The 15,678-nt window shown below is 39.9% G+C and overlaps 2 protein-coding genes and 2 non-coding genes across 8 annotated transcripts in view; 1 reads left to right on the top strand and 3 right to left on the bottom strand.

Moving 5' to 3' along the window:
* Window positions 1-2,333, bottom strand: part of LOC117401613 (tyrosine-protein phosphatase non-receptor type 18-like) — a 25,292-nt gene extending 22,959 nt beyond the window's left edge. Inside the window, exon 1 of the mRNA XM_034002377.3 lies at window positions 1,967-2,333. Coding sequence (XP_033858268.3) covers window positions 1,967-2,059 — 93 coding nt within the window. The 5' untranslated portion in view covers window positions 2,060-2,333. The remainder of the gene's footprint in view (window positions 1-1,966) is intronic.
* A 263-nt stretch (window positions 2,334-2,596) lies between these two features.
* Window positions 2,597-15,678, top strand: part of LOC117401765 (GRIP1-associated protein 1-like) — a 33,373-nt gene continuing 20,291 nt past the window's right edge. For 3 of the 5 annotated variants that reach the window (XR_009320251.1, XR_009320252.1, XM_059017081.1), the window contains exons 1-6: window positions 9,601-9,691; window positions 11,826-11,892; window positions 12,054-12,115; window positions 13,270-13,296; window positions 13,831-13,938; window positions 15,293-15,449. Coding sequence is in view for 2 of the 5 variants with exons in the window: in XM_059017081.1 (XP_058873064.1) it covers window positions 9,650-9,691; window positions 11,826-11,892; window positions 12,054-12,115; window positions 13,270-13,296; window positions 13,831-13,938; window positions 15,293-15,449 (463 nt within the window). In the remaining 3 variants the exon portion in view is untranslated. Of the gene's footprint in view, window positions 2,710-9,599; window positions 9,692-11,825; window positions 11,893-12,053; window positions 12,116-13,269; window positions 13,297-13,830; window positions 13,939-15,292; window positions 15,450-15,678 lie in introns of those variants that run through there. The other 2 variants (XM_059017082.1, XR_009320253.1) reach the window with 2 other exon arrangements.
* On the bottom strand, window positions 8,395-8,466 carry trnae-uuc (transfer RNA glutamic acid (anticodon UUC)). Its single transcript has one exon. It is a non-coding gene; the product is annotated as a tRNA-Glu (tRNA).
* trnah-gug (transfer RNA histidin (anticodon GUG)) lies at window positions 8,959-9,030 on the bottom strand. The gene has a single exon. It is a non-coding gene; the product is annotated as a tRNA-His (tRNA).

Below are 15,678 nucleotides of genomic sequence, written 5' to 3'. Positions count from 1 at the left end.
CCAGCCCTGCTGTTGCCTTCCCCCGTGCACGCTACGCTGTCCCTTCCTTTGCGTACAGGAAACACGCTGATGCAAAGAAAAACCTGATTAGGCCAACCCTAAAACCTCACAGCAGATCAAATAATATGCAAAGCTAGAAAATGCTAATTGCTGCTTTATTTTTTTCCAGAAGTGGGACTGTGTTCATTATAAAGCGGGCAGGTGTCGTATATCGCCTATGGCTGCTGGCAGCTGTGTTCAATACAAAGCATATGCAAAGAAAACGTATTTAATCCTGGTGAAAGTGATCAAAACCTGAAAACGTGAACGCCCTGGCTTCATGCAAAATGCATTTTTTCATCCACTGGAAGTTCAGATTCGAACAGCTAATATCTGTGGTTGCTTTGAGCCTAACGGTGGTCAGCAGTTCTGACAATAAATTAAAACCATGCTCGGTTCTTGAAATTTGCATGCGGACAATGAATATTTGTTTCCTAATTTAACTTTTTCAAATACGTTTGCCTGGATCTCGGTGAAGATGTAAAACTGTGAACAGCACCACTCAGACCCCAATTGCTACGGCTGTAAATTTAAAATTAGATCTATCAGCATGATAAAAAAAAAATGAAACGCCTAATCTGTATTGTGCAAAGTACTGTTGAGATAACAGTATATTACCCTGTATATTTCCCAGAGTGGATTGTAAAATGCAGGTTAGTGTTTCGGGTTGGTTTCATTGTGGTAACGTGGCATTCGTGCGGGTTTGGTTGCTCACGGCAACCCAGCAACCCGTTGACAGTGTTATGGCAGGTGATTCTAAATTTTTTTTTTTTTTTTCAGCGAGCAAACTTTTTTCGTACAGCACTGAATTATATGACTGTACTTCTGCAAAACTTCTGCAGAACTGTGCTCCTCGCATGCTGTGTGTTTCAACTGTAAACTATTCCACCTGACTCATGCACAACTCAATGCTGGGTTTCGTCTTCATGAAGGCTTACTGTAGTTTCGTAGAATCGCACTGAAAGACCAGAGCAAAGTGTAGGGCAGCCGAACCGCAACCATGTGAAATTGTGTTAAACTCAGCGCAGTGTATAAATACAACGTTATATAGCGTCTACAGTGTAAGATGTTACAGGATTGTGGTCATTTGTATCCCCATCATTCTAAATCAAAATGCAATTATTCTTTATAAATGGCATGCTTCTGCAATTTCACAGTTTGCAAAATGTAGTCATTGTATTTTGTACATGGTCTTTTAATGGTTTTGTGAAAACGTTACCCTGTGCTTTACCATTCTTTCACAATGCGTTATTTTACACGTTGCTGTGTTTTTTTTTACTATGGAGAAACTTTTATAAGGATTAGTTTTCCATGTTTTTTTAATATGCTTTACCAGACCTCTCTGTGCTTTGCAATGCTTCACTATGCTTTACCAGACCTCTCTGTGCTTTACAATGCTTCCCTATGCTTTACCAGACCTCGCTGTGCTTTACAATGCTTCCCTATGCTTTACCAGACCTCTCTGTGCTTTACAATGCTTCCCTATGCTTTACCAGACCTCTCTGTGCTTTACAATGCTTCCCTGTGCTTTACCAGACCTCTCTGTGCTTTACAATGCTTCCCTATGCTTTACCAGACCTCTCTGTGCTTTACAATGCTTCCCTATGCTTTACCAGACCTCTCTGTGCTTTACAATACTTCCCTATGCTTTACCAGACCTCTCTGTGCTTTACAATGCTTCCCTATGCTTTACCAGACCTCTCTGTGCTTTACAATGCTTCCCTATGCTTTACCAGACCTCTCTGTGCTTCACAATGCTTCCCTATGCTTTACCAGACCTCTCTGTGCTTTACAATGCTTCACTATGCTTTATGCTTTAAATATACTTATTTACACTTTTATATTACTGTGGTAAACATTTATATAAGATCCATATCAGTATAATAACAATAACCGGTCCATTTGAAATAATACAATAAATACTCACCTTAAATTCTGTTGCAATGCCATTGTCTTTGTCACCGTTGGAAGCTTGTAAGGATTTCACCCGCTCCAGAAATGACTTCAAATGTTCCTCCATTACCTACAAGCTTCCAATGTAAAAAGACAGTCACCTCCAAAAAATAATAACTTTACAGTCCCCGTCTGAGCGTGCTACTCCAGTTCTGTATCGCGTATCAAATTCTTGTCACGTTTTATTTTACATAGGAGGAAGAAGTAAATCAATTATGTTTCCTTTTTTTTTTGTTGTGGCTGTTGTTCCCTGTCAAAAAACGAGACGAGGAAGTATTTTTTTTTTTTAAACCCTTAATTTAAAAGTTTGCACACACACCCAGCGTCAAGTAACAGGTGATTCACAGCTGGACTGTGCTATGGACCTTGTGTGAGACATAGTTTACATACAGGCACGCCCCCAAAGCGCCCTGATTGGCTCTGAACTTGCCTGCCCTTCAACCATTGGTTACCGCTGCAGCATACAGAAGCCTTTGCTTCGTGTGTACCTTATTTTGAAGGATTTTTGTTTAGTTTCGGGTTTTTTTTTGTTTTTTTTGGAGCAGCCCCTTGATTTTTGTCGACTAATGCTTCTTTTATAAAATATCCCTATCAGCTATGCAGGATTTAACATATTTTACAGTTGTTTCCCATGTTTTTAAATAGGCTTTGCCATACCTCTGTGGGCTTTTCAATGCTTACCCATTGCTATGTTTTTACGGTGAAGTTCATTTACAGGTAAGTGCAGATATGCAAATGAATAATTTACACGTGTAACTTAAAAACGGAATACATTTTAAAAGAAATCAGGTTTTGCACATCTTAATGGCAGTAATCTACCAACACAGCACACATTTGCAATGGTACACGCAAGCCTGTCATTCGGGTGAGAGTTCTTTCACCCCGCTGTCAGAGCACGCAGTATACATTATTATTTTTGAACTGTGTAATTCTAGTATTTTTGTTTTAAGTGAGGTCGATAAACATACCAATACATTTAAGATCAGTCTCCTTTATATAGTGTGGCGATCAGAGATAAAAATATTAAATCTGCCGAGACCTGTAATTTACAGTATTGCTGTGATTGCGTCATGTACTGTATAGTATTATTATTATTATTATTATTATTATTATTAACAAACGTTAACAGCTTACAATTATTACAAAATCACATTACAAAATATCACCTTACAAAATATCGCACTACAGAATGTCACGTTACAGAACAGCATAATCATATTACAAAAGTATCGTGTGACAGATGAAAGAGCAGTTATAAAATAGACTAAAACCAAATAAATCAGCAGCAAATAAGGTCAAATTCAATTCAGAGCAAAAAAAAATCCATACTGCTTTGTTACTGCATAAAACTTCATCGATTAAAATGACCTGAAGGAGACTGACGACTTCTTTTTAATAAGAAAACGAATCTTACAGAAGCATTTAATTCTGTGTTTTAACCCCTGGGAGCACACAAACATGCTTTGAATGAGGATACACGAATTTACAATAATAAAACAGGATAGGCAGGAGTCCGAGTGCTCTCTGACACTGTTGTGGTAACACGACAATTAGGGCAGCAGTGTGGAGTAGTGGTTGGGGCTCTGGACTCTTGACCGGAGGGTCGTGGGTTCAGTCCCAGGTGGGGGGACACTGCTGCTGTACTCTTGAGCAAGGTACTTTATCTAGATTGCTCCAGTAAAAACCCAACTGTATAAATGGGGAATTGTATGTAAAAATAATGTGATATCTGCTAACAATTGTAAGTCGCCCTGGATAAGGGCGTCTGCTAAGAAATAAATAATAATAATAATATTGATATGCTGGTGATACAGGATCGAGAATGCGTCTTTGTAGATGTTCTCTTGTAGAGACAGGCTTTTACATGGAACACAAAATAATACTTATGATCATTTCTCCGTAAGAACTTGATTCAACAAAGAGGTAGTGAAAACGGCTACAGCTTTTTTTTTCATTTTACTGAAAGTAAACTGTGAAGTACTCATTATTTCTTACAGTACTGAATTACAGTGGAGCCTTGTAGCGTGAATCAGTCATACAGTTATTAACGGGGGTACCTGAGAAAGAGTCCCCTGAACCTCCACATTTCAACAGCAGGTGGTAAATTAAGAGTATGCTTTGTTCAGAACTGGAAATGTGTTTTATAATGTGTATGCTTTTATTTTTTATAAGAACATAAGAAAGTTTACAAACGAGAGGAGGCCCCATTCGGCCCATCTTGCTCGTTTGGTTGTTAGTAGCTTATTGATCCCAGAATCTCATCAAGCAGCATCTTGAAGGATCCCAGGGTGTCATCTTCAACAACATATACGACATTCCATGCATTTGTTCGTAATTATACCTGTGCAATTGTTTCTCAGCTCTTAAACAGCTGCAGATTTCAAGTGAGCTATACCATTTTTATAAGTATCTTTTACAAACAATTACAAAGGTCTAATTAAGCAAATTAGCATTTCAATTAAGGGTCTGGTTCAGTAATTGAGAGCTCATTTGGAATGAAAAACCAGCAGACAGAGGGGGGTCCCCAGGACCAGGGAACCACTGGCTGAGGAAATCATAGCTATGAACCTTCATTGAGAAATGAGGTTGTATATGTGTGTCTACGTTACTGCTATATAAATAGTCTAGCTATCTCATTGTCATGTTTACCACAACAGTGTAAGATTGGTTTTCTGGGATACAGAGAGCACTCTGATATCCTGTCTCCTGTCTGTCCTGTTTTATTATTGTAAATACATGTATCAACATTCAAAGTATGTGTATGTGTTTCCTGGGGTTAAAACGCAGGTACTGTGTTAATTTGCATGCATCTGAGAACCTCGCTGGCTTATTTCTTAGGGGATATGAAACAATACAGACTTAGAATGAAACAGCGTAAATAAGGAAGTTATCTAGAATATTGTGATTGGTCTGTTTGAGTAATACTGAACCTGGTTATAACAACAGTGGTCTCTGATGTTTCCTTCTATATTAGGCTCAGAATTTTTCAAACCGTTCTTGTCTGTCTGTCTGCCTGCCTGCCTGCCTGCCTCTGTCTGCCTGCCTCTGTCTGTCTGTCTGTCTGTCTGTCTATGTCCATCGCTGTAGTCTGCAAAGACAGTAAAAGATTTTGAAGAGCACAGGCTATAGATATCAGCGGGACTTTTAATGTACGCACACAACGAGGGATCAAATGCATTTGAAGAGCTTAAATAATAATAATTATTTGTATGATTTTAACCATGGCCTGTGTCTCATAGCTGGCTAGTGTGTGTGTGTGTGTGTGTGTGTGTGTGTGTGTGTGTGTGTGTGTGTGTGTGTGTGTGTGTGTGTGTGTGTGTGTGTGTGTGTGTATACACACGGATGAAGGCTATATTTGCATCCTGCGCCATTCTAAAAAAAGTGATAATACCACAGCAGTGACGTCAAAAAGTGATAATTCCTCTAAAGGAAAATATACTTTAACTTTGACCATTCGACTCCTCGAGACCGTCACTTTCAATTCATACACAAAATGTTTCGGTTTCAATCACTCGACAACACCCACAGTACAGAAATGTGCATCAAAATGAGAAAGAAAAAAATGATGTAGATCTGTCACATTCGTATCTCAGACAAACTGGAGAAACGGATAACGACACAGAACGTCTGTACAGCACCGAAACACGACTTTTTAAAAAAAAAAAAACCCAAAACAACAACTGTGCTGCAGAACCTCGTCTTCTTTAATATCAATATATTAAAAAAAATAGACGGACCTCTTGAGTAAGTTACAGAAAAACAATTCCCCATTATGTGACAGTTTATAAACTCCACCTTTGTGCTCGTAGTTTATGACGTCACAGAAACCCTAGATGAAATTATTTTCCTGTAAGCGCGCTGAAGCCCATCAATTATTAAATAACTCGCGTACCAAAGAACACGTCAAAGGCGTTTTAAATGAAAACAAATGCATCACAAAGGAGTCATGTCGGCGTATTTGGGGTGTTATTCATCTCAGATACGTGCAAAACGACAACGGGCCGTGCCTGTGGGCCGATCTCGTGTTTTTTTTTTAGGTATTGTGCCAGGGGATACATGCTTCTGGGAAGGAATAAACCGCAAGAAATGTATATATTTTTAGACTTCGGTATGTTATTGTATACAACATTACTGGGGAGATGGTTCCAGACCCCAATGGGTTAAAAGACGTTTGTTTATTTCCATTACTTCCAGTACAATGTTTAACCTCGCTGTTATTTTTTTAGAGGAATATTGAACTACAGTGAGTGTGTTATTCTCTTCCACATTATTTTTTTTTTCACGAGGCTGGCTTATTTATTTATGCATTTACGGAAGAATAAATGCCACGTGGATAAATAGACTAGATTCAAATAGAAATAAGTGGGTGTAATTTCCATGGCGTCAAAAGGCTGCCTATTTTGAGCACAAATGTGTGTATGTATATTATATGGCTGGTCCATGTCATTCTAACTTAGTTAATGGCATGTTTTTGAAGCTGTTATATTTAAGTGAACAATTTAACTTAACCGTGGCTGGGACTCAGTGTAATATAAACTAATATATATTATAATGACAGTTACAGCATGCGGTTAATTCTGACAAAGTAATTCCCCCCCCCCCCCCCCCCCCCCCCATGTGACTACATTCTTCTCTATAAATATCGGTATTAAAACACTCCTATCATTTGATTGGTTCATTCCCCTGCATTGATCCCGCCCAGCGTGGAAATTCTTCTTTCTGATTTGCGATGTCTGGAGTTAAATACCACCCCACCCCGCCCACTAGCGTTCCGGTATCAACCAATCAGATTGTTAGAATGGGAGAGCGCCACGCCTCTTGCCACACGATTGGCTGACGAGGTCGTCAGTAACGGATTCTTATCCCGGAAGCGCCGCTAAACAATGTTGTTTTTTTTTCCAGTTATGTGTTTTTTTTTTGTAGTTATCTACTTATATTACTCACGTTTTTTAAAAAAAATATTTATCTAATTTATTTATCTATTTTATATTCGTTGTTGCTGTTGTGCAATGTTACTAAAACCGGCTGACAGCCCCTAAACGAGGCAGAGTTTGGTATTTTGACCGACCAAACGTGTAAATCAAATTTAAAAAATAATAATAATAATTATACATAAAATATGCAAATGATCCATTAGATTTCAGTTCCCAATTCGTCTACCAAACAGTAAATAGGAAAAGGAGGGCTGGATTTTAAGTTTAACGTGTAAAATAGTCCCAACTTTGTTTGCTCCATATTAAAAAAAAATGCATATAGCAATATGAATTATGCATGCTTCTCCTATTTATGAAACCGCCGAATATTTGACTGTTGCATTTGCATATGGAACGTTCTTAGTACTTCCAGATAATTTATGCGTTCTTACCGTGCCAGGATTCGTGTTTCATTATTTTAAATAGCATGCATGGCTTATTTATTTGGCAAGCAAAGCAGGTGCTATGCAAATCTTGCCCTGCGACGAAACTCTCTGTGGTGCAATCATAAATAATTAACGCGTAGTTTTTTTTTTGTTTTTTTTTAATAAGTATTACCCAACCCTGGTCCCGTGGGACCCCTGTGTCAATCACTCGATCAATCAATCTTTATTTTATATAGCGCCTTTCATAGCGGACCACCATCACAAAGCGCTTTACAAGATGCAGTTATGACAAGAAAATCCATAATATAAATAGAGAAATGCATAATACATTATATTCATTCGACCCAGGGGGCTTTTTTGACCTGAGAAAAGAAACAAGGACCAGGGGTCACAAATGGAGATTAGATAAAGGGGCGTTCAGAACAGAAAATAGGAGGCACTTTTTTACACAGAGAATTGTCAGGGTCTGGAACCAACTCCCCAGTAATGTTGTTGAAGCTGACACCCTGGGATCCTTCAAGAAGCTGCTTGATGAGATTCTGGGATCAATAAGCTACCAACAACCAAACGAGCAAGATGGGCTGAATGGCGCCTCCTCTCGTTTGGAAACTTTCTTATGTTCTTATGTTCTTATGACACAGCTCTGCTATACCAGTTCAGCAGCGGATTCTGCGGTTCCCGTGTAATTTGAAACAAGCGTTTTACAACAACGCGGGTAGCCCTTGCTTGAACATTTGGAAAGCGCACCATATCAACCCTTTACCACACAGCGTTTCGAAATTTAAAATTGCACGCTTATTTTTTATTTTTTATTTTTTTTGCACCTCGTTCTCGTGTTTGCAATTGCTAGAATTGTGTTTCATTTCGCTGAGTACGGTATGTCTTTGGAGTTACCCCACACTGCCGTGCGTGGATTTCTCCTGCCGTGATCTGGGTTCGGCATCGTGTTGCAAAGCTGGAACTACTATACGAGAAATCATCATCGGATTTATAGAATTAGTAAATACTTTATTTTAAAAAAATAAATAAATAAAAAATTGTCATTCCCATACCGGGAGTCGAACCCGGGCCGCCTGGGTGAAAACCAGGAATCCTAACCGCTAGACCATATGGGAAGCTAGTTTTAACAATGTCCGTGCCCTAGGATTAGGGGAGCGGGGCGTGTATAGAAGCCATACGAAGGCTAAACAATATGCACTAAAAACGAGTTCAGTGATAAACTGGGGGAGTAGCTTCTGTTTTTAATCATGCAATTGTATTTAAATGTCACATACCATATACAACATTTACATAAATGATATATTTTTAAATATATATAGATGTAACTGGCCAGTTTTCAATTATAAGGTGTTTTTTTTGTTTTTTTTTTCTTAACTGAAAATGAGAAATAACAATAAATAATAAACAGTAAAATTTACTGGTATATTTTTTGTAACGGTCAATGCGTTGTCTCGCAGGAAAGATGTATTACTTGTGTGTGTTTATGTTTGTATGTATATATATATATATATATATATATATATATATATATATATATATATATATATTTTTAAGGGGGAAAATAAATTAAAAAAAATAAACCCCCTTTGCCGTGCGAGGATTTCTCCTGCCGTGACCCGGATTCGAACCGGGGTTGTTGCGGCCACAACGCAAAGTACTAACCACTATACGATCACGGCGAGCTACTGGGGAGCTGATGAAATACCCCGAAGCTGTGCGTCACATTCCTGAGATAGACAGACATGCGTGATAATTGTTTCATCCAACTCGATTTCCTGGATGTATTTTAACTGACGTATTTCAATATACACCAAATATTGGAAATTTCAAATTCAAAACCTCAGAATAAATAAGCACTCGTGTGAAAATGCTAGGCAAATAACAGAAGCAATGATGGATATATATATATATATATATATATATATATATATATATATATATATATATTGCATTTATTGTATAGTCTGAATTCATAAAGAATTTTATGTACAGTACATACGACACATGTATAATAACTCCCCCTGCTGGCCAGGTACGGTAGTGCGGATTCGGCGTTTACATGGGATTGTACTACATGGATCGGCAACCCTAATTTATTTTAATCATTTTAAACGGTCCACCTTCATTAAAAGGCTCACATGTGGGAATTATTCGTATTTTACAAATATTATTTTATTAAGTTTGGATGTAGTGGATGGGTGTCGCAAGTAGAACAATACCTTTTTCATATGCTTGCCCCCGCGGTTCCCCCCCCTGGGGGAAGAGAGTTGGTATGGACCGGCTGTTCTCGGAGTAAAGATGGCGCAACCGTTATCAAAGGAGGAGTTTCATCGGATGCAGGTAAACAAACTGTAACCTGGACCGAACCGAGCCAATGCATGGCCCGATTTGAGTCGGTGGGGGGTTAGCAAAAGTGTAGGGTCCATCGCCCGACAAGATCCGAGTGTGGTGCTTGTCCATCACGGGTGTAAGACAGAGCTGTCAGCCGAGGCCGCGGATGTAGCCTCGGGGTCGAGTGATGGTACTCCTCGGGAGAGGAGGACAGAAAGCGGGACTGCGGTTTTAGGGAAGGCGTCTATTGTGGAGGTGAAAAAAAAAAAAACACCACCACCAAGTGTTTTAATTCATCCGAAAAAAAAGTAGAAACAATTCTAATTAAAATAGTTTATTTATATCTCCTTTTTTTTTTTTTAAAGAGACATTATCGGGTTCTACCGTTACCCTATGTATTATTGCACAACAAAAAGTTAACGTTAATAACATTACAATATATATTCCTGTGCTTTAAATAATAAAGGTATTCTGAAATATTTACGGCGCTAAATTATACTAAAAAGGTACGTCGCATTATTTATGATGCATATTCACCATTCTGTGTAGAGCATTCAGTTAGGATTTAAGTGTTGGTCCCTGTTAAGTATCATGTTTGGAATATGGTCAATATTAATAAAATGTGTCTGGTTTCATATTTTGTAATGTCACTGTCACACACGGATTTTTTTGTAAACACTAGCAGTTCTCTGATTTCAGTTCAATGTACGCAATTTTGTGTGTCTGTGTGTGTGTGTGTGTGTGTGTGTGTGTGTGTGTGTCTGTGTGTGTGTGTCTGTGTGTGTGTCTGTGTGTGTGTCTGTGTGTGTGTGTGTGTGTCTGTGTGTCTGTGTGTGTGTGTGTGTGTGTGTCTGTGTGTGTCTGTGTGTGTGTGTGTGTCTGTGTGTGTGTGTGTGTCTGTGTGTGTGTCTGTGTGTCTGTGTGTGTGTCTGTGTGTGTGTCTGTGTGTGTGTGTGTCTGTGTGTGTGTCTGTGTGTGTGTGTGTGTCTGTGTGTGTGTGTGTGTGTGTGTGTGTCTGTGTGTGTGTGTGTGTGTGTCTGTGTGTCTGTGTGTGTGTGTGTGTGTGTGTGTGTCTGTGTGTGTGTGTGTGTGTGTCTGTGTGTGTGTGTGTGTTTTGGCTTCCCATTCTCACCAGTTTTACTTCAAGTTGTATCATATATCAATAGGAGGCTGTGTGGTCCAGTGGTTAAAGAAAAGGGCTTGTAACCAGGAGGTCCCCGGTTCAAATCCCACCTCAGCCACTGACTCATTGTGTGACCCTGAGCGAGTCACTTCACCTCCTTGTGCTCCGTCTTTCGGGTGAGACGTAGTTGTAAGTGACTCTGCAGCTGATGCATAGTTCACACACCCTAGTCTCTGTAAGTCGCCTTGGATAAAGGCATCTGCTAAATAAAAAAAGATCGAGCGCTTGTCTTATCAGTAAAGCTGCGGTAATGTTTTATTGTGACTGCATGAGATTTCACTTATGTGATTGGAGTGTGTTTCTTGTACCAGAAAGCAAACACTACTTATTATTATTATTATTATTATTTGTTTATTTAGCAGACGCCTTTATCCAAGGCGACTTACAGAGTCTAGGGTGTGTGAACTATGCATCAGCTGCAGAGTCACTTACAACTACGTCTCACCCGAAAGACGGAGCACAAGGAGGTGAAGTGACTCGCTCAGGGTCACACAGTGAGTTAGTGGTTGAGGTGGGATTTGAACCGGGGACCTCCTGTACCGTACTTCTTACGGTACATCATGTAAAGAAAGCATCAACGTTCAGCGATAGACCCTTTCTGACTTGTCAAACGAACACGGTGCTTGCAAACCCGAAAGCAATCAAAGTTTCAGAATACAGGCATAAGCACCCGCCATGTTTAACACATCCTTTTAGGTTGTACCTCTGTATTGTCAGTGTGTTCATTGAAGCTGTCAGTCTGTACATTGCATTATACCATGGTGTAAAACAACGTCCCCTTCTTGTACTGGACAGAGCGATCTTTGGTAGAATTGTTTCCTGTATCCAGCAGCTCTATGCAGCGTGTGTTCAATCGATTACCGTAAGCAAACTAAACCGGCTGCATGGAAGTCTATATGACTGATACAGATTTTACTGCCTGTCCAGGGCTGACCCAGTTGCATGTGCTTTCTCCCATAGGCCCAGCTTCTGGACCTGAGGACCCAGAACTACCAGCAATCCAATGACTTGCGCAAGAACACAGCTGGTAAGACGCCTCCTGTCTCCTCTCAAACCCCTTTCCCAGGTCTCCTTCGCTGCGCAGGGATCATACAGTGAGATCGAAAACTCAGTTCAGTCTTTTTAAGCTGCTCTCATCAGGCAGGTGGCAACTTGTATTCATTACTGTACTCTTGCGTTCTATTCTAGAGCTCAATGCCTTCCGGCAGAAAACCTTCACTCAAGAGAAGGACTTAACCAAAGCCCTGAAGGTATGGTGAAGCTTATTGAAAAACACGCCATGCTAACAAACCCGTAGAAAAGTTTCACATAGTAAAAGCACAGCAAAGTGTAATACAGCACAGTGAAAGCATGGTAAAGCACAGGGAAGCATTGTAAAGCACAGAGAGGTATGGTAAAGCATAGGGAAGCATTGTAAAGCACAGAGAGGTCTGGTAAAGCATAGGGAAGCATTGTAAAGTACAGAGAGGTCTGGTAAAGCATAGGGAAGCATTGTAAAGCACAGAGAGGTCTGGTAAAGCATAGGGAAGCATTGTAAAGCACAGAGAGGTCTGGTAAAGCATAGGGAAGCATTGTAAAGCACAGAGAGGTGTGGTAAAGCATAGGGAAGCATTGTAAAGCACAGAGAGGTCTGGTAAAGCATAGGGAAGCATTGTAAAGCACAGAGAGGTCTGGTAAAGCATAGGGAAGCATTGTAAAGCACAGAGAGGTCTGGTAAAGCATAGGGAAGCATTGTAAAGCACAGAGAGGTCTGGTAAAGCATAGGGAAGCATTGTAAAGCACAGAGAGGTCTGGTAAAGCATAGGGAAGCATTGTAAAGCACAGAGAGGTCTGGTAAAGCATAGGGAAGCATTGTAAAGCACAGAGAGGTCTGGTAAAGCATAGGGAAGCATTGTAAAGCACAGAGAGGTCTGGTAAAGCAGGGATGGAAATAAGACTCCCATTGCATAGCAGTTTGATCCATTCCTGGTTTTACTCTGAGTTTAATAAGACACACCCGAGCTTGTTACCTATGCACTGCGGCTAATGAAGCCGTTAGTAAAACCTGGACTGGGTGACACTGCTGTGCAATAGGAGTCTTATTCCCATCCCTGTGTTGTTCACTTTTCATTCGCTGTACGCTGTTAAAGCATGAGATCGGATAGTGTACTGAGTTAAAAATTTACAGTCAAACCTGTATTCAGAGACCACTCAAGGGTCCGTTAGTGGCCTCTTCACACAGGCGGTCTATTAAATGAGGGCCCGTAATTTATGAATTTTCGATTTTGTCTCTGACATGCTTTCCTGTCATTATGTGGTGCTCCTGGGTGTAAAGAGGCGATGTTGCAGGGAGCTGTTCACTCTTAATCTGGGTGTAAAATGCAACGCTGTAGTTTTATTGATCTGTTTGTGCTTTCTTCAACAGGCTCTCAACAAGAGTAAAAAGGCTCAGGTGAGTTCCTTTCCTTGTTATTATGTGAAGATATTTTAGTGTATTGCTAGCGTTCGATCATTAATGCTGCTAAATTGTTGTTTAAAATCTCCCCCAAATTACAATGTCTGGAAACTATTTGGATGACCATATTGAACCTGACAGTAAATTTGGAACCTTGTTTTGTGCATCTCATTGCAAAAATATTAAAAAAGGTTTTCACAAGTTCGATAGTCACAAATGTTGTTAATTCTCAGGTCGTGTTGCTAGTGAATCATTCACGTGTTAAACTTCACTGTATAAGGAGCTGTCACTAATGCACAGTAATTCTGAGTGTTTTTGATGCATACAATACAGTTCACATTTCACAGCGCTTTTCATCACTAATCGCTTCACAAAAGAAAAAAGAAAGTGACAAAAAATGTGCTTTTAATTAGAAGAACAAAAATTAAGATAAAAAGCTAGTTTGTTCAAATAGAACAAGGAAAAAAGTAATGCAAAAATATAGTAACGCTCACTTGGTGAAAGAAAATAACTTGTTCTGTTTTCCTGCAGGAGATAGACGCTCTGCTCAGTGAGAATGAGATGCTTCACGGGAAGCTGCACAGCCAGGAGGAGGATTTCAGACTGCAGAACAGCACCCTCATGCAAGAGCTCTCCAAGGTACCAGAGAATCATAGAACGCAGCCGTGTACCAACAATACAGGCACCACCTCAAAGCGTGTGGCCTGATCATTCAGAATGGCCAATTAAAGAGATTTTGCAGAACATATAAATATAATTAATGTTAAAACTTTACAATGCATTAGTAAGACCTCACCTAGAATATTGTGTTCAGTTCTGGTCACCTCGTTACAAAAAGGATATTGCTGCTCTAGAAAGAGTGCAAAGAAGAGCAACCAGAATTATCCCGGGTTTAAAAGGCATGTCATATGCAGACAGGCTAAAAGAATTGAATCTATTCAGTCTTGAACAAAGAAGACTACGCGGTGATCTGATTCAAGCATTCAAAACCCAGGGGACTTTTTCGACCTGAAAAAAAAAAACAAGGACCAGGGGTCACAAATGGAGATTAGATAAAGGGGCATTCGGAACAGAAAATAGGAGGCACTTTTTTACACTGAGAATTTTGAGGGTCTGGAACCAACTCCCCAGTAATGTTGTTGAAGCTGACACCCTGGGATCCTTCAAGAAGCTGCTTGATGAGATTCTGGGATCAATAAGCTACTAACAACCAAACGAGCAAGATGGGCAGAATGGCCTCCTCTCGTTTGTAAACTTTCTTATGTTCTTATGTTATTGCATCACCTGGGGTGGCCATACCCTAGTCCTGGAGAGCCACAATCCTGCAGGTTTTTGGGGTCTGTTTGAATCCTCAATGGCTAAAGACCTGGGAAAACACATGTTAGTACTGACCAATTAAGAAAATATTCGGTTTAATTAAGTAATTGAGAACTCAAGGGGAGCGAAAATCACATTAGAAAACGTACGAGCGAGATGTCTAGCTCAGTGGTGTAAAATTCACTTGGAGACAGACGCACACGAGTTAACTCACAACACACTAGACCAGGTGTCCCAGTTTTATTTTTAACCATGTTTGTGTCTTTTTAAAATGAAAAATGGACAGTGTGTGAAGGGATGGCAATACATAATAGGTAAAATTCACTGGATTCACAAGAAGTATTGTCATTTTGCTGTTAATACTGAAGACGTTTCACATAAAGGTTGGAACAGAATTAAAAAGAAAGATGACCCAATTCAGTGTCTTATGAAAAAAAAAAGTTGCAAAGTGTGTGCTACATATGACACGTTACCATTTTTTTTCTCTCATCCCTCCTTGTGCTTTTCACAGCCAAGAGCTCTCCATGGTCCTGATCTGGCCCGGTCTGTACTGTGTTTCCATTCAGCTCTGTGACAAAACTCATGTGCTGCTAAATGTTCTATCTCTCTCTCTCTCTCTCTCTCTCTCTCTCTCTCTCTCTCTCTCTCTCTCTCTCTCTCTCTCTCTCTCTCACAGCTGTGTTCTCAGATTGAATTTCTAGAACAGGAGAATAAACAGTTTAGGGCGGGGCATGGGGCGTTTCCAGCAGCAACAAACCCCGCCTCCAATCCGGTAGATGGGGAGTTGCTCCGCCTCCAAGACGAAAACTCCGCCCTCCAGAAAAACATGGCCGGTGAGTTGAGGATATCAATGGCCCTTCATTTTCAGTGTTCACCTGCAGGGCTTGACCTCCAGAGGGCGCTATTATTATTATTATTATTATTATTATTATTATTATTATTATTATTATTATTATTATTGTTCTTTATTTATTTATTTCTTAGCAGGCGCTCTTATCCAGGGCGACTAGCTTAACTCTTCAGTTCTATCTTCCTCAGGTCAGTAGTCGCTGTACTCCGAGT

The sequence above is a fragment of the Acipenser ruthenus genome, chromosome 55 (assembly GCF_902713425.1).
Source record: "Acipenser ruthenus chromosome 55, fAciRut3.2 maternal haplotype, whole genome shotgun sequence".
Taxonomy (NCBI): domain Eukaryota; kingdom Metazoa; phylum Chordata; class Actinopteri; order Acipenseriformes; family Acipenseridae; genus Acipenser; species Acipenser ruthenus.
The sequence above is the reverse complement of the archived record's forward strand: the minus strand, read 5'-3'. Positions and strand labels throughout refer to the sequence as shown.